The sequence below is a fragment of the Leuciscus leuciscus genome, assembly GCF_965113295.1.
Source record: "Leuciscus leuciscus genome assembly, chromosome: 15".
Taxonomy (NCBI): Eukaryota; Metazoa; Chordata; class Actinopteri; order Cypriniformes; family Leuciscidae; genus Leuciscus; species Leuciscus leuciscus.
Window position 1 is genome coordinate 16484828 of NC_138739.1, and position 20929 is coordinate 16505756.

At 37.0% G+C, this 20929-nt stretch overlaps 3 protein-coding genes across 5 annotated transcripts in view; 1 reads left to right on the forward strand and 2 right to left on the reverse strand.

Moving 5' to 3' along the window:
* The window catches only part of LOC309476203 (elastase-1-like), a 156755-nt gene extending 149817 nt beyond the window's left edge, over positions 1-6938 (forward strand). Inside the window, exons 5-8 of the mRNA XM_082139452.1 lie at positions 6094-6230; positions 6326-6468; positions 6558-6707; positions 6840-6938. Coding sequence (XP_081995578.1) covers positions 6094-6230; positions 6326-6468; positions 6558-6707; positions 6840-6851 — 442 coding nt within the window. The 3' untranslated portion in view covers positions 6852-6938. The remainder of the gene's footprint in view (positions 1-6093; positions 6231-6325; positions 6469-6557; positions 6708-6839) is intronic.
* LOC309476168 (uncharacterized protein) overlaps positions 1-20929 on the reverse strand; it is a 209688-nt gene that overhangs the window by 114475 nt on the left and 74284 nt on the right. The gene's annotated exons all lie outside the window — the stretch shown is intronic.
* On the reverse strand, positions 7643-14276 carry LOC309475990 (uncharacterized protein). Of its 3 annotated transcripts, XM_082139049.1 has the most exons (9): positions 14127-14276; positions 12875-13198; positions 12452-12772; positions 12243-12362; positions 11301-11609; positions 10837-11148; positions 10436-10747; positions 8736-9041; positions 7643-8125 (listed from the first exon to the last, which is right to left on the reverse strand). In XM_082139049.1, exons 1-9 carry the CDS (start codon positions 14170-14172, stop codon positions 8064-8066), a joined length of 2112 nt encoding a protein of 703 aa, XP_081995175.1. In that variant the 5' UTR covers positions 14173-14276; the 3' UTR covers positions 7643-8063. The 3 variants fall into 3 exon arrangements, with proteins under 3 accessions (XP_081995175.1, XP_081995177.1, XP_081995176.1); XM_082139051.1 differs by lacking the exon at positions 7643-8125 and having other exon boundaries at positions 8861-9036; XM_082139050.1 differs by lacking the exon at positions 7643-8125 and having other exon boundaries at positions 8861-9041; positions 10432-10747.

The window sequence follows — 20929 nt, forward strand, 5'->3', positions numbered from 1 at the left end:
TATGCTTTATGGCTGCAATATAAGTTGCAGGATTCCACATCTACAGAAAGGCCTACAGAAGAGTTTGCACAGACAGAGGAGACATAGGCCTACAGATGGGCAGTGGATAGACAACTTTTCCTTTTTATTTGTTGCATGAGGCATGTGTCTAATATCTCTTATCTAATATCAGGCACTTGACCACTGGCTTTTCTTTACAAAGAACAATTGAAATAAAACTCAAGGAACTAAGCATATTTGTCTTTTATTAAACATTTAATGAAAAGGTTTTTTTTTTTGGCAATGTTGTGTAATATGGCACATGCAACAATGTTACAATGTACCCCACCTATGGGGCATGTTGTCACATTTCACTTCCATTCTTTCGGGGTATATCAAGAAAAAAGTATATACTGTATTAATAAAACAAAAACACATAATTGTACTAGACATGTGGGAAATTAATGTGGGGGAAAAAAATACTCTGAACCATAAGTAGATTTACACAAACTGAGAAAGTCAAAAAGCGTTACTTTGTGCCCCGCGCTCCCCTATATCTCAGAAAGAAAGTGCACTATCGCGCTGCGCTGGACTTCCCTGTGAAGCCGCAGTCTAATCTTGTTAACATGAAATAAGCCTGCTCCCGAGCAGGTTTAAGATTGCGCACATGTTGCTATGACAGCAAGTCCAGGATGAGCGTTGAAGAACCAAACAATCCAAGATCATGCCAAATCGCCAACAATCAAATCCAGCTAAGTGAGTTAACGACGTACGAAGAACGGACCCCTGGAAAGATTTCAATAATAAAAAAATAATAATAATAAAAAAATAAAAATAAAAAACGTTCTGTGCACCTTGACCCCAGGGTTTGTCGCATGTTGTGACGTCACAAGCTGCGAAATTTGACTCCCTTTTGCTGTATGCTACTCTATTCATGACTCTATTGCGTTCTACTTTTGTTATTGTCTCTTTTTATCATTGCTTCATCATTTTGACTCCACAACGCACTGTTTATAATATTTTTTTTTTTATGTAAACAGTTCAAATCAATTGTGTATAGTTTTAAAGTATTTTATGCAAGTTTTTTACATTGACTAGTTTGAGGATGATGTTTGAGGTACATTGACTAGTTTGAGATCTGTGATATTTCTGTATTTAATAAAATATGTAGAAAAAACTATTTTAATTTTTTAGTTTTTAGTTTATTGCACTTTTGAGCTATTTATGTAGTTACTATTGATTTATTACATACATAGCCTTTAAATCTAGGGTGTAAGGTTTGTTTTGATGTATGGCATATGAAAATGCTCAAAAGAATGACTGCACAGCATGTAAAAATACTAAGTGTGTTTGTCCAGTAGGGGACGGTGGCGCACTGTGTTTGTGGGCTCTAGCACTGTTAAAAGCAGAGAAGGGCGCTTGTGTGTGCGCGCTTGTGTGTGTATTGCTGGCTACAGAGATGAGTCCTAACAAAAAAAGAGACCATCCAGAAGTGTCCGTTTTCCCTTGGTATCTACGATACAACATATGGCGACGAGGATAGAAGTCAGAACTTTTAGTCCAGGCAAACTCCAAACTCATTTTGGAGCCAAAAATAGAACTAATTGTAAAATATTTTTTTTTTCAGCTTAGATCATTTCTATGAGTTGTCCAGAACAACATACTAAAAGTCCTAAGAATTCCTAGTTGAGGAAATATGTTAAATTCTCATCAATCCGAGATGTGTGGCAATAAGGCCAGGCAACAATACCTATACTCCTATCAAAATGAAACTTTACACAATGAAAGTACCCATGAAAAGTAATTTTTTTTTGTATTACAAGTTTCTTTGAAAATGAATTTTAATATGCAAATGAGCTATACACTAATCGAATATAGGCTATACCCAAAATACACCCGCATAGGCTTAATTTCTTCCTTTACTCATACCACAATAAAACTTTACACAAGGAAAGTCTACAAGAAAAGTAAAACATTTTGTATTAGAGGTTTCTTTGAAAATGAATTTGAATATGCAACTGAACAATATATTAATCGAATATGGCCAAAATACACCCTAATGGACTTATTTTTTCCTTTACTCCTACCACAATCAAACCTCACACAGTGAAAGTATACATGAAAAGTAACATTTTTGTTTTACAAGTTTCTTTGAAAAATCAAGCAAATGAGCTCAACACTAGGCCTAATTGACTTATGGCCAAGAAACCATAAAGTCACAAGTAGAAAAAACAGGAGCCAAATAACTAACACATTCATGTCCATTCAGTAAGTTAACCTATACATAAACACGATAAATTTGAAGTCACTTGCCACACTCACCTGGGTCACTTGCCACAAAAAGACTTATATTGACCTTAAGAATTGATTGCACAATCTTGCCTCCAGGTGCTTTCTAAAATCTTTTTTTTTTTTTTTTTTTTGCGAACAAGCCTTACCTAATGAATGACATTCCCCCACAGATAACATCAGAAGAAAGTTAGAATAGCCATCTTAGCCATTAGTAACGTGGTGAGATTAAATTTTGGGCTGGTGGATTTACAAATGATTGGTATTGTTGGTAAGATTACGAGATTACAGGTAGAAGTCATTCTTACCAACTAAACGATTCACTCTCACACAGAAGACAGATGAAAAACCAGATAGACACACTTTCCAGACATTCCAGCTCTTTAAAATAATTTTGCCAGACAGCAAAACTGCTTCTCTTTTTGTAGTTAGCAAGAAATTCAGACCAGACGGGCCACACATCAGACTTCCACCGTTTGTAAAGTAGCTTTGCAGTGTTATGAGAAGCTAGCAACAGCAATATCTAGGTTAGTTAAAAAAAAAAAAAGAAAAAAAAAAAAAAGAAACCTCCCCTGTTTTTGCTACCTTGTCGTGGTGGGGAGGCTTGTGTGCCTCCGTGACCCTGAAGACTATACCAGCGGGGGTTATTCCCCTGGCAGGTACTACCAAGCCAGGCAGTTTTCAGGTTAGAGGCCAGTCTAAAAGCAGCATTGCCATCACCCATTGGCAGTAGGATGATTGGATGAAGATTGGGCTGATGTATTTGTCATGCATATGAATGGTGTTTCTGCCTATGCAAATCAGGACATATTCAATAAGTGTGGCGCTCATGTGCATATTCAAATTCATTTCAAACCAAACTTGAAATACAAAAAAAAGTTCCTTTTCATGTATACTTTTACTATGTAAAGTTTTATTGTGGTAGAAGTAAAGGAAAAAATTAAGCCTATTTGGGTATATTTTGGGCATATTTGATTAGTGTATAGCTCATTTGCATATTAAAATTCATTGTCAAAGAAACTTGTAATACAATTTTTTTTACTTTTAATGGGTACTTTCATTGTGTAAAGTTTCATTTTGAAAGGAGTAAAGGAAAAAAATAGCCCCAGTGGGGTGTATTGTTGCCTGGCCTTATAGAGGGTTTTCACTACGCATCATCAATCCGGAAGTCGGCCATTTTGAGGCACTGAACGTAAACAATGCCACTGAACTGAACGGACTTGCAAATTTGGCTGATTATTGCTGCTGAAAAATGGTCAAGTATTGGTCTGTACTAATCGGTTGCACCGAGAAAAAACATCTGTGTTGGAACTTGCCTGAACTCAAAACAAGCTCTCTCAGTTTAAAAACATACAGTGCACTTTCTAGGTACCAGCAAGGTCAAAGTAAAACACAAAGGGCTTATCAAAGAACTCAGTGGTGGTGGCAGGATCTGGGCCTAATTTATTAGGACGGTCACGGCTCATAGACCTGGAACTCAGCTGGGAAAAAGTGAGTAAAATTAAAGACAGCTCAGAGTTGTTGCAAGACATCTTAAGGAAACATGAAACAGTTTTCAAAGAGGAACTTGAAACATTAAAAGGAGCCACTGCTAAGATTCATGTACCAAGTGATGCAAAGCCTCATTTTTTTTTAAATCAAGGTCACTGCCTTTTGCTATGAGAGAGAAAGTTGAAGCTGAACTTGATCGCCTGATTAAAGACCATATTATAGAGCCTGTGAGATTCTCAGAGTGGGCAGCACATGTTGTGCTGGTTTTAAAGCCAGATGGGACAGTAAGACTTTGTGATGACTACAGAGTAACCATTAACAGAGAGTCGTCACTGGAGCAGTATCACATTCCTCGAATGGAGGACATGTTTGCAGTTTTAGCTGGAGGTGAAAAACACAGCAAGTTAGATATGAGTCATGCATACACACAAAGGATTGTTCACGTACCCAGATTACCTTTCTGGGGGAGTTAGTTCCAGTCCAGCAATCTTCCAGAGGACCATGGAAGGGGTCCTGAAAGACATTCTAAAGGTCACTGTATATCTGGACGATATCTTGCTGACAGGACGAGATGATCAGGAGCATATGAGGAGTATGGTTTGAGGTTGAAAAGGGGAAAATGTAAATTCTTGGAAAAGGAAGTATTTTTCCTGGGACACAAAGTGTTCATCCAGTTCCCGGAAAAGTCCAAGCAGTTCAAGATGCACCAAGACCGACGTCAGTAACCGTGCTGAAAGCATATTTGGGACTGTTGGATTTCTATAACAGGTTTCTGCCAAACCTCTCAACACTGCTCCATTGCACAGGCTTTTGAAGAAGGACGTCCCCTTGGGTTGGAAAGAGGAACAAGAAGAAGCCTTTAAAAAATCCAAAGAATCTAACCGTGTGTTAATCCACTATGATGAGAAAAAAGGATTTTTGCTTTCTTGTGATGCATCCGTATATGGTGTGGGAGCCGTGTTAGCACATCGTATGGCAGATGAAATGGAGAGACCCATTGGGTTTGTGTCACGAACACTTAGCAGAAAAAAACTACTCACAGCTGGAGAAGGAGGGTTTAGCTGTAGTGTTCAGGGTAAAGAAATTCCATAAATATCTGTATGGCCGTAAATTTGTGTTCTCTACAGACCATAAACCTTTACTAAGTTTACAGAATGAACTGAAAGCTGTGCCACAGATGGTCTCTCAAAGAATTATGAGATGGGCAGTGATGTTGGGGGTATACGAGTATGTCATTTCTTACAGAGTGGGCAAGGACGATGGAAATGCTGATGCCCTCAGTCGTCTTCCTGTTCCAGAGATTCCAGAGAAAGAATTGAAGGAGGATCATGTCTTGATGTTGGACAGCATTGTTAGTCCTTTGACGACATCAGAGCAAATCAAGCGCTGGACAACTCGAGATCCTGTCCTCTCTAGAGCCTGATCACAGTAATACAAATGAATTTGCACCTTAAAAACAGAGACAACAAGAGCTCAGTGTTCAAGACGGGTGTGTGCTGTGGGGAGCCTGCATCATCGTTCCAGAGCAAGGACGTTCAGGGTTGCTGGAACGGCTACATCAGTCTCACCCAGGTGTGTCGAGGATGAAAGGCCTGGTCAGGAGTTACCTGTGGAGGCCAAATTTAGATGCTGACATTGAGGCCCGAGTAAAAGATTGTACTGTGTGTCAAGAACAGAGAAAAGCCTTTCTCTCTACGCAATACCCCCAACCTCACACCAAATGTTATGCCCTGTAGATAGGCTTGTGTATATAAAGATCATTTAGTAAGCAGAAATGTGAAATGTACCTTAGCATATTAGAGGAAGACGCTGTTATCTCGATTGAATTGATGCCTGAAGAATGCACTTCCACAGCAGCCACGAGTAACAGCAGAAAGGCTAGCGGTTAAAGTTTTCTATGCAGAATTTGATTTCACACTGTAAAATAAAGTGTTACTGGGTTTGGTTTAGGCATAGTTACTTGTAATTATGCATAATTTACTGTTATTACTATAGTAGTAATATAAAAGTACATGTAGTAACGTGTAACCTTAAAATAAAGTGCTGCCTTATTGTTTGCACTAATAACAGTAAACACATAATATATCAACAATTACGCATTTAACTTTAATGCCGCACATGCAACTACTGTATATCTACAATTACAGATAATATCAAAGAAGCATATTTTACTCTATTGAGTTTTTGACATAAGTTTCATGCACGACTACCTGGACTTACGTCATCAACACAACATCCATGATCATATTAAATATCTTCTAAAGTTATAGCGCCCCCTAGTATAAGAAATGAAGTGCACCTTGTAGACTGTGATGTGTGTTCTTTGTTTTTCAGATATGAAATCGCTCTTATGCGTCTGTCCTCTGATGCCTCTCTGAACACGTATGTGCAGCTGGCCACCCTTCCACCCTCTGGACAGGTTCTGCCCCACAACAACAACTGTTACATCACCGGCTGGGGCCGCACTCAGAGTCAGTTTCACTTCAGATAGCTTTGACGTTGCCTGAAATCATGTGCATGTACTGATTCCTGATTCCTTCCTCTCATGGATGTGATCTTCATTTAGCTGGTGGGTCACTCTCCGCTCAGCTGAAACAGGCCTACCTGCCCGTGGTGGACCACAGTACCTGCTCTCGTAGCGACTGGTGGGGAAGCACTGTGAAGAACACTATGGTGTGCGCTGGTGGCGGCAGCTTGTCTGGATGCCAGGTGAGAAAGACTGGCTGGCAAACAGATCATGAACTATTTCATACTGCAGTAAAATGTCTCATTTTGTCCTCCTGCTGTGTTATTTTTAGGGTGACTCTGGCGGTCCTCTGAACTGTCAGGTCAGCGGTCAGTACGTCGTCCATGGTGTGGCCAGCTTTGTGTCATCATCGGGTTGTAATGCCTACCAGAAGCCAACAGTCTTCACTTGTGTGTCTGCCTACAGCAGCTGGATTAGTGGAGTAAGCAATTATATCATCATTATAATAAAACTTTACATAAGTAATTAACGAGCAATCAGTGTCATGACTGTATCTTATAATACTCATTTCATTTTTCATTTCATATTTCTTGTGCCATTTTGTTCATTTCAGATCATTGGATAAGTGGAAAAACTGAGAAGATGAAAGAAAAACATCCTCCATTTATCAGCGCTTAACATCTGCAATGGCAAACAATATTTACAATAAACTTTACATCTATCTTGGGCTGCTTTTGAATCATTTTAAAGATTTGTGACCTTGTTTAATCCAGTTTAATCAAAAACAATAAATACATTTAGTAGAGCACTTAACTATTTTAAGTTATTTTTTTTAAGTGGAAATTTAAATTGTTTATACGTAATGGTCTTGACATATTAACTTCATAAAATTTTTATTTTTCTAATATGAGTAATGGCGGGTCACTGATTGGTCCCTGAGAAACCAACAACAATGAAAATATGCTGTCCATCGACATCGTAGTGGAAACATCTATTAATTAATGAGTTTACATTTTACATTTAAGGAGAGCAAAATATCACGTAGGGAGAATTGTTTTGCTCAGTGGTTAAAAAAAAAGGTCTGTAGGGAATAACAACATTTTGGGGAAATTTTGTGGGCAAAAAAGATCCACTGTCAATAGTGACAAACAATGGTTATTTTGACTGTACCTTAAGGTGAATTAATTGACTATTTTATTGAATTAAACTAGAGAATATTTTAGTTTTTGCAATCTTTCCAGAAAAGACTTCATCAGATTGTGGTTTACAAACAGATATTAAGATATTAATACCAGCAGTATATCTAGATATTGATATGAACTTTTATTAATTGAGCAGAATCTTATACAAAATGACTTGGAAATGAGAATAAAACAAAAGCCATTCAACCAAGGAACACACACAAAAGCAGTGGAATACAAAAAGCAAGACCATAAAAAAAAAAAAAACTGACATGGAATAAACCTTAAAGCAGACTCATTAGAACCTCATTAATATCAAAATGTATACTATTACCAATTATAAATCATTGTCCAATGTCAAGAGTCAGGCAGTATGCATGCATTCAGCCAATATGAAATATAGCACTGTCTAATACATAACACAGTAACAAATCACTGCTATACAGTATAAGGTCCATACACTAACAAGTTAAGGACTGTAGTAAAATAAATTCATAAATATATAACATAAAAAAATAAATAGATTAATCATTTGAACCAAGTTTAGTTATGATCACATTTGTTATGTTCACAAGCACCTAATTAAAATAATAGTAAATTATAAATTCTCTAAAATTGTTTACATAATATCATACAAAATGTGCAAAAATTCACAGTTATATTTGTATTAAGCGTATCCCCTCCTGCTCATCCCCGCTGTCTGTATTTCTTTCTCTCTCTGTAAGAAAACAAAGAATACTGGTTAAAAAGGTTGATGTCACAACTACTTTAGTGTCAATGTTCAGCCAATAAACATGTTTAAAAAACAAGCATTTCTACCACTTATCCGATCAAAAACACTAAAAATAATACAGTGTTGAGTGTCAAACCGTAAAGAATTGAGAAAATTAAAGGACAATTTAGAAAATTAAATCTTCCAATTGTAAAGCAGTCCCCTGAAGGTGAGCTCGTTGAGAACCCAAATGCAGTTTATTTACAAAACGTGATCAAACTGAAAACAAAAGCATGGACACGGACACGGAGCTTACCAAACAGTGGTTAAAGGAAACAATACTTGACAAAGACACATGGCAAACATGAGGGCTTACATACAGACTAATGACTAGACAAAGGACACCTATGAACAATGAAACAATGGACCAATGACAGCATGACACATCAGACAAGGGAACACATGGCAGGATCACATGACTAACAGAGAATCATATGACAAAGACATGAAACATGACTGACATGAAACAAAACCAAAACAAGACGTGACAGCAATATGATAATTTCAGAGCGTCTGTACACAGAGCCGAAATAGAAAAGATCACCATGTTACTCACCACGGATTGTAACTTTATATCTCTTGTATTTAGTCTCTCGGCTGCTGATGATCAGTAGTTTATAGACTCCGGCATGTTCAGTTGTGCTGTTTCTTATGATCAGAGATCCAGTTTGATGATCCAGATCCAATATGTTTTTGAATTTCCCTTCAGCGCCATAATATGTACAGGCACTTTTATTTGTTTCTCTTTTAGCTATGAGTCTGTCTTCAGCTCCAAACAGCCACAGAATCAGATCATCATCTTGTATTTCAGTTTCGTTGAGTAGCGTGACCAAATCTCCCACCGTCGCTGACACAGTCTTCTCTTTATTTTGTCGCAGCACCAGATAACAGAGAAAAACATGGACATTATAACAGGTGATCTGACCTCACAGCCACGGTAACATCGAAACGAACTGCTGGCTGATTAATTAGGAGGTCAAGAGGGTACATTTTCTTCAATATTGTGATGGATTTCTGCGCTCCACATAATCTATACAGGTTTGGATTTGGAACGACATTTCAATTGTTTATCTAAGCAAACCTGGACAATCAAAACCAGTGTTTCTATAAGAAAAAAGAAAAAAAAATGTTCTAGGAATGTTTTGCTAATATTCCCAAACCCTCATCTTTCCCTCGTTTAAAATTCATTGTTAATAGCAATGGTCCAAGACCTTTGGACTTTTGTCGCACTTGAACCACAAATATACACACACACACACACACACACACACACACACACACACACACACACACACACACACACACACACAAACACACACACACAAGTGACTGAATTCGAGGATTTTATGTGGTTGTAATAAAAATAAAAAATAAAGTAAAAAATCCTTCCCATGACCCCCTTAGGAATGAATGGATTGCGAGGAATGCTTCAGTATACATGGAAAAACCTAAAAAATGATCAAACTTTACCAAAATATGATTTTATAATGTCTAGTAATTTAAAGGTAAATATTTTTTTTTTAAATCTCCAAAAAAATTTATGAACATCTAACTAAAACTTGAGAAAAAAACATTCCATGAACAATATATAAATAATGTTTTTATGGTAACGGTTTGAGAACATTTTTGAAGAACAGATACATTTGAACGAAAATTCTATTAATGTTACTTTAAGAACTTTGAGAGAACCTTGCCAGAACGTTAGCTAAAGTTCTAAGAACGTTCCTGTCAGCTGGAACGACATTTCAGCCGGTTTTTTTTTCCGTTTTTTTTTCCCACAAGATTCCTGTGTAAACTGTTGCCACCTCTTTCCTGCATTAAAAAATCTGATGTTTGAGTAAAGAAGGGTAAAGAGGGGGAAGACATGGCCTGTCGATCATCTTTTATTTATTATATTCCTTGCTTTATCCACCAAATTAAATTATAGCCCAAATATCTTCAAATTTTCAGTCTTTTCAACACACTCAAGACAATTTGTAACTATTTTACTGTTTTGGGCAAATTGGTGGCTAATTCATATAAATACATACAATATAATGTGTACGTTTTTGTACAATCTGCATAAACCCAAGTGTTAAGATATGGGGTTAGGGGTGGACCTTCATGCTTACGTTTTTGTATGATTTACACTGTACGAATTCATACAAATGTGCCGCCTTGTAACAAAGTTACGTGTTTGTGTCTTTAACTATTAATAATCTGTGTAAAGAGCATTAAAAGCATCAAAACAGTGCTAAATATGATTGTGTCACTCACCGTGGGCAATCACCATGAATCTCTTGCATGTGATCTTTTTGCCGCTGGTGATTTGTAGTGTATAAACGTCTGAATGTGCTCTGCTGATGTTCCTGATGGTCAGATCTCCAGTTCGCTGGTTTAACTGTAATCTGTCTCTGAATCTCCCATCAGGACCTTCATAGAATAAGGCCTGATTGGTGGCTGCGGTGAGTTCAGCTATGAACGTTTCTTTATCGCTAAACTTCCACAGTATCCGCTCATCATTCTTCAGATTGGTAACACCAGTTTGTAGAGTCACAGAATCTCCAACTGTATATTTCAGCGTATTCACTGCCAAAGAGAGAGAAACATATAGAAGAAACATGTGAATGTGAAAGTAAACCACACTATCAATACTGTGATTATCTTGAGCTACTCACGCCAAACAAGAACGTTGAATTTCTTGTATGAAGCTTTACTGCTGCTCTTCATCTGTACTTCGTAAACTCCAGAGTCGCTGCTTTTGGTGTTTGTGATGGTGAGATCTCCAGTTCGACTGTCCAGCTCCAGTCTGTCTTTGAATCTCTCGTCCTCAACATCGTAGACGCTGGTCACATTGGTTTGGCCATCAACTTTGGCTATGAGGGCGTTTATAGGTTCAAACTTCCACAGAATCACATCATCTTTCTGTATTTCGGTAATACCAGTCTGCAGGTGGACAGACTCTCCCTCCGTGAATTTCAGTGTGTCCACTTCATTTCATAAAGAAATAGAAACAAAGCATGTTGATATGTGCAGATGAACAACTCAAAACCCACTTTAGACCTCAATGCAGTGTAAAATGAATAAATGAACACGTTTACAGACAACACTGTAGGGTGTTTGAAGTAATTTACCCACACACCTCGTACAATAACCTTGAATCTCTTCGTTTTGGCTCTGCTGCCTGTGATCTGCATCTGATAATCTCCAGAGATCCGGATCCTGATGTCGCTGATGGTCAGATCTCCAGTCTGCTGGTCCAGCTGCAATTTGTCGCTGAACCGCTCGTCGTCGGCGTACGAAATGTTGCCGGCCTTTTTGTGTATTTGAGCGATGACCATGTCCTGCGGTCCAAATGTCCAGAGTACTTCATCCTCTCTCTGGATTTCAGTTGCACCGGTTCTCAGCGTGACAGAATTTCCCTCCGTCACTGACACCGATTTTTTATTTTCTGTCTCAGCACCAAGATAAAAAAAAAAAGTTTTAACAGATGTTTAATTTTACAAATAGTTACAATTCTAAAGAAAAATTAACACATAAACCACTATAAATGTCTGAAGTCCCATCAGAAATAATAGCTTTGCTCCAAACCAGTGAGAATGCATTTGCAATGAAGGAGCTGTTCTAACAAGAAACAGATCTTCTCTCAGATATTGGTTTTCAATTTGATTCAAAAGCGTTGTTTACTGACACCGTTTGTGTCTGACTCTCAACATCATGGTGATGTTTCATTTTTCAAACTGCAAAATCTCCTAGTGATCTGCATAAATAAGTAGCATTTTAAGCTGCATTCCTAATAAAGGAATGTTCTATTTTCTGTTGATTTTCAATTCATTTGAAAAGTAACTTTTTAAAATGCATTTCTAGGATTCTAGAACTTCCTGTATCTTAAGTGGGAACAAGAATCACAGACTGCTTTACAGGTACAGTCAATTCCTGTTTTTCTTAAGATCACCTACTGTATAATTCGTGAAAGACATAGTATTGCTCAATTAAAGAAAACATAGTTATGCAAATTAAATACACTTTTAAACTCTTATATGGGATTATTCCTTTTGCTATATTAGCTGTAGATAATGATTACCTTTCCGTTTAGAGTATCTGCACATGTAGTAAATCACAGCCAGAGCTACAGCCACACACAGCAGGAGAAAAACACAAATCAGCACAATATAACCAGCGGACAAACCTGGATCTGGAATGGCTGAAGAGAGAAAGTCATTAGTATAAGTAATTTTACTGTGCGATTTAAGGGAAATGCTCATTTAACATGAATAAACATGAGCTACTTACCAACAAAAACATTGAATCTCTTGTATAAGGTCTCTTTACTGTTGGAGATCTGTAGTTGATAAACACCAGCGTCTGCGGTTCTGAGGTCTCTGATGGTGAGATATCCCGTCTGATTTTCCAGATGTAGTCTCTCTCTGTATCTCTCATCAGGACTGTATGTGATCTCATGAATCTTTACATTCATTTCAGCTATAAAAGTGTCTGGATTCGTAGTTCCAAACGTCCACCGTATTAGATTGTGTTTCTGTGAATCAGTAACACCAGTGTGTAGAGTCACAGAATCTCCTTCTCTCTTGTTTTCCAACCCTGCAAAAATCACATCTGGAAAACAAACAGGAACAGTTATGCGATGCATAGTGCATTTTAAAAGTAAAATATATAGGCCTAAACTATATAATCAATAGATCTATCGGAGCCACTCACCATGGACAGTAACAGTGAATGTATTGACTAAGGTCTCAGTGCTGATGATCTTTATATAATAATCTCCGGAGTGTTTGGTTCTGATGTCACTGATGGTCAGAGATCCAGTCTTATTGTCCAGCTGCAGTCTGTCCTCGAATCTCCCATCATCAACATCATATAATGAGACTGTCTGAGCTGTGCCCTCGATTTTAGCGACAATGGAGTTTTGAGATCCATACATCCACATCAACAAAAATATTCTCTGTATTTCAGTGACATTAGACTGCAGAATGACGGAATCTCCCTCTTTCACTGACACTTGTGTCGTCTCCCCAAACACACCTGAGAAATAAACAAAATATAGCTGAAAGTTTTCAATATCAGTAAACTACGTCAAACAGTAATCTTAAAAATAAAGGTTGCAAAAGGAGGGTTTTCTCAGCAGTGCCACAGAAGAAAGAAGAGCCATTCCTGGTTCTTCAAAGAACCTTTCAGTGATCAGTTCTTAAAAAGATGTTACTCATAGTGTAACTTTTAATAATGTAAAGAGCCTTTTATGCAATAGAAAGTTTGGTGTAGTTGGTTCATGGACATAGATGCCAATACTATCCTATTAGAACAGCCAACTATTACTACAGAATACACTGAATACTAGGCTATAGAATTAAATATCATCATAAAATGAAAATAGATCTTGTCATTGTGGAATTTGTCCACGAATGATTGCGCAATATTTGCATAACAAAACAGAAGCAGTGTGAACCGTTTGAAGGCTATGAATGAATGAATGTACATTCCGTCATGAATGTATCTTTGACCAATTTATGATTATTTTTATTTTATTTATTTGTTTATTTCAACAGGGACAATGTGCAAAAAACATTAATTAAAGATGCTTTGCACCAGATTTATCTTAAGCTAGTTTCCATCTGCAGTCCCCGAGCTTATCAGATGGATAACCTAGAGTTTATCATGTTGATAACCTATAGCTATAACGGTTGGTGTGGAAATCGGACGCCAAAAGCCCACGACCGACAACCCCGTCCCCTAGATTAGGCTACTGCAGAACAGACAGAAGCAATGATTTAGCTTTTCTTTTATTCTCTGCAAATTATTTTCCTTACATGAAAATGTTCCGATTCATCAACATTACAGCGACGGTGAAATTCGTCTTTTTCCGAATCTGTTGTAGCCTAATACGTGACATTTTACGTATAAGAACATATTAGCCTGAATGTGAAACCGAAAGAATGACGAACCGATGACTTACCGTGAAAAAATAATGCGAAAGAAAAGAGCAATAACAGTTTCTTCATATTGTCTTAGAATCCTAGATCATACCATGACTCGAGCTGATGAGGTGATCGACCGTGGCGTTTCTGTCGTATAAACGAGAAAAACACGAGTGACAGTGCCAGCGCCGTCACTGATGGCAAAAAAAAAAGTGTTGACTCACTGTTGAGGAATTTTAAACAGATGGGCCGGTTATCACAAACCAACGGACGTTCGCTCATGAATATCATTTAGGTTATGCACAAATGTTATTTTACTGTTTTTCTGTAATGCTCATTTTCAAGTCAAAACTGAAATGTAGGGTGAATAGTGGTAAAGTGGGACACTTTCTGATAATTTACCTTCTGCATAATGTTTTATTATGATCCAAATGTCTTAGCCCCTCATATGATACTATTCTAAATAGCTTAAGAGCTCCACTTTACTATACAGAATAAAAAAGAAAGAAACATTAAACACAGGATGGATGACTCTTCCTCAAACACACACTGACCCCAAACCACATTTTTCCAGGCGCTACTGTCAAACTGGGACACCTTTATTGGCAAACTGGGACACTTCAAACACATTAAATTGTTACTCAAATGTAGGCCCAATGAATTAAATACACAATAAAAATATAAACAACAACAAGAAAATAATAAAAATCACTTTTTTTAAGGAGGGATGCAAGTACAGCAGATTATTTCCACCCCTCCCTCCCTCACCTGTCCACAATATTTTGTATTGGGTTTAGTTTATTTCATATAAATTAAAAAAATAGAAATCTTCATAAACATTTCTTCTTGTAGGCTAATTTTGTTCCACACAGGCTAAGTTTCATTTCTTTTTGTTGAAAAAGTTTTTTGCAAATATTGCAAATGTTTGCCATACAAGCTTGTATCCTCTATCTTTCTTTCTTTTTTTTTTTTTGGAATTGGCATTGTTTTTTTAAATCAGTTTACAATCTTTGTTGAAATATGTAGCTAGCTAACTAAATTTTTGAGGGGCATACAAAAAGGGAACTCAATTCCCCATTAGAATGACTTAAATGGCTGTCCCAGTTTGCCAGTAATACCCTGTCCCAGTTTAACAATACGCTATTGGCAAACTGGGACAGTGTCAAAATCACATAAAAAACAACAAAAAAAGATTCATATGAATGTGATTTTTACAAATTCTGATTCACCATTACATCCTATAACAAAATATATAACAATTACAAATTATCCATGAGTGTTTTAATTTTTATAAGCTTAACAATATTCACCTCAGAATGCTATGTCATTTTACTTTACCATCATGGTTCACTGTAAGGTTGTTGAATATGGTGTGCCACACCCCCGGAAGTTATGTCATAGCCACAGAATCTATATTTTTTTATCACATACTTGCTTATGATGAGCTCTATCAGTGTTGATTTTTAGCAATGGAATGATTTACATGTAAAGATAGAAATTAAAAAGCTTAACTGTCCCACTTTACCACTATTCACCCTAATATTTATAACGTAGGCCTATAATATGCTGTTGGTTTCCAATCTCTATGAATTCTGTTCTTGCTTGTAGTTTCTGTCATTCTACTCATGAGGGCAGAGAAAGGCAAAACCTGATCACAGATCAGAATCTATTTTCCATTTAACCTTCTTTGAGCATTTAACATGCAATCAGCATTAGACAAAGCTTGTATCCATGGCATGTTAATGTTTTTTTGTTTTGTTTTTTTTTTAATATAGATTGGAACAAAACTAATATGACTTCAGTAAGTCAATGTGTTGTTATGGGACTATTCAATGGACTAAAAGTTTGAAAGGCACACATTTAAAGTTCAGTATTTCTAAACTTGACATTAATGTATTAAAAAAAGTAAAAAAAAGATACAGTTGACAACAAAAAATGATATTGTTTGATTTATACTGTAAAATGCTCTTACACACACACCAGAGTAGGCCTACTGACTGCACAGTCTCTCTATGACTTTACCGCTAAACAAGGAACTGCATCTCATCTCGGCAAGAAACAGTTTCAGGGTTCATTTCAAATAAGTCTTTACCTCTTTAGACTCATGAAGGGTTAGCAGGTTGCAAGTTCTTGAAGACAATGCATCACACATTTGTTTGTTTTTTCTGTCTGTGGATATTGTACTTAGCTGGTAAGGTGTAAATGTTTTTTTTTTTAGTTACTGTTTTAGTAAAGCATCATCAGTTGTGCCTGTGAATCTTTTCCTACGCTTGTTCTCCAGGTGTGTTTGGTGTTGAGACCGGTGAAACAGAGACAGTGTCAGTGATGGAGGGAGATTCTGTCACTCTACACACTGATGTTCCTGAACTACAGAGACATGTGATAGTGTGGACGTTTGGACCGCAAGACACTCACATCGCTAAAATCAACAGAGTTCACAATGAGACCTGTCACGATGGTGCCGATGAGAGATTCAGAGACAGACTGAAGCTGGACTATCAGTCTGGATCTCTGACCATCACAAACACCAGCACAGAACATGCTGGACTTTATAAAATCGTTGTTGAAAACAAGGTCTCGATCAAGAATTTCATTGTCACCGTCTATGGTAAGCAGAGCATTATACTGTGTGCACATTTGATTTGCCTCTTGCCATATTCTTATTTCAAGTAGGATTATTAAATTATCATAATATAATATGTTAAGATATGGGGTAAAATATGGGCTGGTGGGTAAGTTGACCCACCAATTAAACTTAAGGGAACAGTGCAAAAGATGATTTGCCAAGGATTACGCCCATTTCACACATACTCCGTGTGCAGTGCGGGTGCGGTGCGTGTTGCAGTGCGTATGCAGTGCAGGAGCAGCACATGCAATAGTGCTTTCACATATGCTGCGTTTGCAGTGCGTAACTGATCCGCTGCTGTAGGCTATAACACAAATACATACTCGCTATATGTATTTCAAATCCGGAAGTTATCAGCAACTTTTATTTAAAAAAAAGTTTTTTGTCAGCATTGCAATTCTCTTTGTACACATATACACTCTTAATAGACGTATTCACGTTTAAACACAATTTAAACAACATATTATTAAATGCATTACTTCTATATAATTATATATTAAGTTGCTCAAGCAAGTGGTAAAATATTTTACCATGTACAGATATTAAAATCGAATAGCCTACATATATTTTTAATTAAAAATTAAAATTGACAAAAACAGCAGACTCATACCCTTTCTTTTGCATAATTTAAATCTTTATAATAAACATTGCATGTCACAAAGAACTTGTTTTTCCACCTCCACGAATGAGACGAGTGTTGTTCATTATGCCTTGTTGAAGCAAATTGTATTTTCCCTTGATTTACCCGCGGTCTTAACGTCTCAGCATTGCGATTATCTTTGCACATTTCACTCTTTAATAGACGTGTGCACGTTTAAACACAATTTAAACAACGTCAGCCTATTATTCAATGCATTACTTCTACTTAAGTTGCTCAAGCAAGTGGTCAAATATTTAACCATGTACAAATATTAAATCGAATAGCCTACATTTTAAATTTAAACTTAAAATTGACAAAAACAGCAGACTCATACCCTTTCTTTTGCATAATTTAAATCTTAATACAATAAATCTTGCATGTCAAAACTTGTTTTTCCACCTCCACGCATGTGACAAGTGTTGTTCATTATGTCGCCTTGTTGAGGTAAATTGTAGCTTTCCTTGCTTTACCAAAAACGTAGTATTTAATTAAATACATCTATGGTGAGATTTACTCAATTTAATTTAATTAATCGCATTTATGGTGAAATTACTACATTTTCAGGTCAATCTGTGTTCATTTTCACCACGCAACATGCGCTGTCACTTTAATTCAGCGTTTGCAGCACAGCAAAAATAGACTCGGTGCGGAAACGATCTCTGCACTGCTGTATACGCACCGCAACTGGAACGGATCGACGGACTGCAACCGCATGCAGTGTGAAAGCTCTAACCTGTTAACATGGGTACGGAAAAAAATACGCACCGCATACGCACTGCAAACGGAGTTTGCAGTGCGTATGCGGTGCGTATTTTTTTCCGTACCCATGTTAACAGGTTAGTGTGTGATCTCATCTGGAATATCAGGATAACAAAACATTCAGCTGTGTGATCAACAATCCCATCAGAAATCAATCTCAACATCTGGACATCATAGGAGGACTCAGGTTCAGGTATGATATTGTGATATAATGGGGTGAACTATCCCTTTAAATACGATTGTCACTCCTCTTTTGAGCGCTTTAATCTCATTCTGTCCACATGAGCTTTTGTAATTTACGGGAGTGACAAACAAATTCTACAACCAAATTAATTATGAGAGTGTTAAGAAGACATAACAAAACTGAACTTATAATAGTAGCACTTACCAGCTGTGTTCTCTTCGAGATGGCGATGCAGTCACGTGATTCTCAGGTGAACGAAGCTTCGGCCGTCACAAATCACGTGCTGATGGCAAAAACGAATTAAAAAACGACATTCATTTAATACTTTTTTTTTGTACTGTTTAATACAGTGTCTTTTTGTACAAGAATAAAGTTAAACATAAGCCTATACTATTAATGAAGTGGGGTCTGCGTTTTTTTAATCAGTTTTATTTTTTTGTCAAATGGGTTTTTTATTCAAACAACAAATGACCTTGAAATAATTACAGGTTCCAGGATTCATTTTCTTATATGCAAAAAAAATTAAATAATAATAATAATAATATAAAAAAAATAATAATAAAAACAAATACAACTATAACCAACACCCCATCCCCCGCCTGTTAATATATAATCCCGTGACATTAATACACAGCACTTAAGACAGCCTACAATACATTGCATTAAGGAGTAACATTCCTATTGAGGTAGCAGATAAAAGGGTCCCAAATCTTGTGGAATTGTCCGATGTTGCCTTTCCAAAGGTATCTAGTTCGTTCCAGGTGTAGAGTAAACGTCAGTTCCTCAAGCCTTAATTTAGCATCAGGAGGGTAAACCTTTTTCCAAAACAGTAGTAACTGTTTCTTGGCTGTTATCAGACAATATGTGAGAAATTTCTGTTGAGCACTGTTCAACGAATATATATGGTTAGAATGTCCTAATATAATGAGCACTGGGTCTGGTTCCAAGTTTACATTAAGTACATCTGAAAGCATTTTAAAAACCTCACACCAGAATCCCTGTATTTTATGGCAGAAAATAAAACTATGAGCTAAATCAGCATCTTCTGACTTGCACTTGTCACAAAGAGGCGAGACATTGGGAAAAATCCTATGTAATTTCTTTTTTGAGAAATGTAATCTATGTAAGACCTTAAATTGAATGAGGCATAATCTTGTATTGACCGATTGTTTATCAATATCCTCTAAACCATTCTGCCAAATCTCTTCAGAGATTCCAATCCCCATCTCTCGCTCCCATTCCTCTCTAATCAGGCTTGTAGAGGGAGAAGTAGCTGCTTGCAACTTTCCATAAATTAAAGATAACTGATTTTTATTTCCTCTAAACTGAGTGAGACAATCATCACTGATTGAGGGCGGGACCTCATCCAGGGCGACATTATGTGTACGCAAGTAATTCCTTATCTGTAAAAATCTGAAAAAAAATATTTTTTGGAAGGTTGTATTTCTGTTGTAGTTGCGTAAAGGAAGCTAACGCCCCATCCAAATAAAGGTCCTTGACTGTGCATATACCCAGTTCCTTCCATTGATTAAAGGTTGAATCCAACCTCGAAGGAGGAAATGATGGATTATTTGCGATCGGGATTAAGAGGGAGAGTGATTTTATATTAAGGTAATCTCTTATCTGTCTCCAAATACGTAACTGACTTTTTATGACGAAACCATTAACTACAGTTTGGTCTAATATCACTGGAGAAAGCAACACTGCTCCAAGATCATAGGGATGGCAATAATCCCGCTCCATCTGAAGCCATTCTGGGGCATTAGCTGACTGTTCCAACCATAGTGCAAAAACTTGTAAGTGAGTGGCCCAATAATAAAGGCGAAAATCTGGAAGGGCCAACCCCCCCTCATGTTTAGGTTTACAAAGGTGTATTTTTTTTATTCTGTGACCCTTGCAGTTCCATAGAAAAGGAAGAACAATCGAATCAAGGTGTTTAAAGAAGGACTTGGGCAAAAGTATTGGAATATTACGAAATAAATATAATATTTGAGGTAGAAATATCATTTTTATCGCATTTATTCTGCCAATTAAGGAGATTGGGAGAGTTTTCCAATAGTGTATACAGGTTTGTAACTTGGATAGTAAGGGGTTGAAATTAGTTTTGAGGAGTAAATTATATTTAGAAGTAACCACTATTCCTAAATATGTAATTTTTTCCATGGAAACTTTAAATGGGGAGGAGTGTTGAGGTTGGGTAATATAAAGCAAAATATCGTCCGCGTAGAGTGATATTTTGTTAACAGTGTTTGAAGTGTTAAAGCCATGTATGCATGGGTTACATCGAATGGTTTCTGCCAGGGGCTCTACTATTAAAGCGAACAAAAGGGGTGAGAGGGGGCAGCCCTGTCTGGTTCCTCTTTGAAGATAGAAGGAGTCCGATATTATTTTATTTGTTAAAACCCGTGCTGATGGATTACTGTACAAAATTTTTATCCATTTTATAAACTCATCCCCCATATTAAATTTCTCAAGGATAGCAAACAAATAACGCCACTCCACTCGGTCGAATGCCTTTTCGGCATCCAATGAGATTACAACCAAATTGTCTCGGATTGCCTTGGGATGATAAATTATATTAAACAGGCGTCTAGTATTATGTATAGTACTTCTTCCTGGGATAAATCCATTC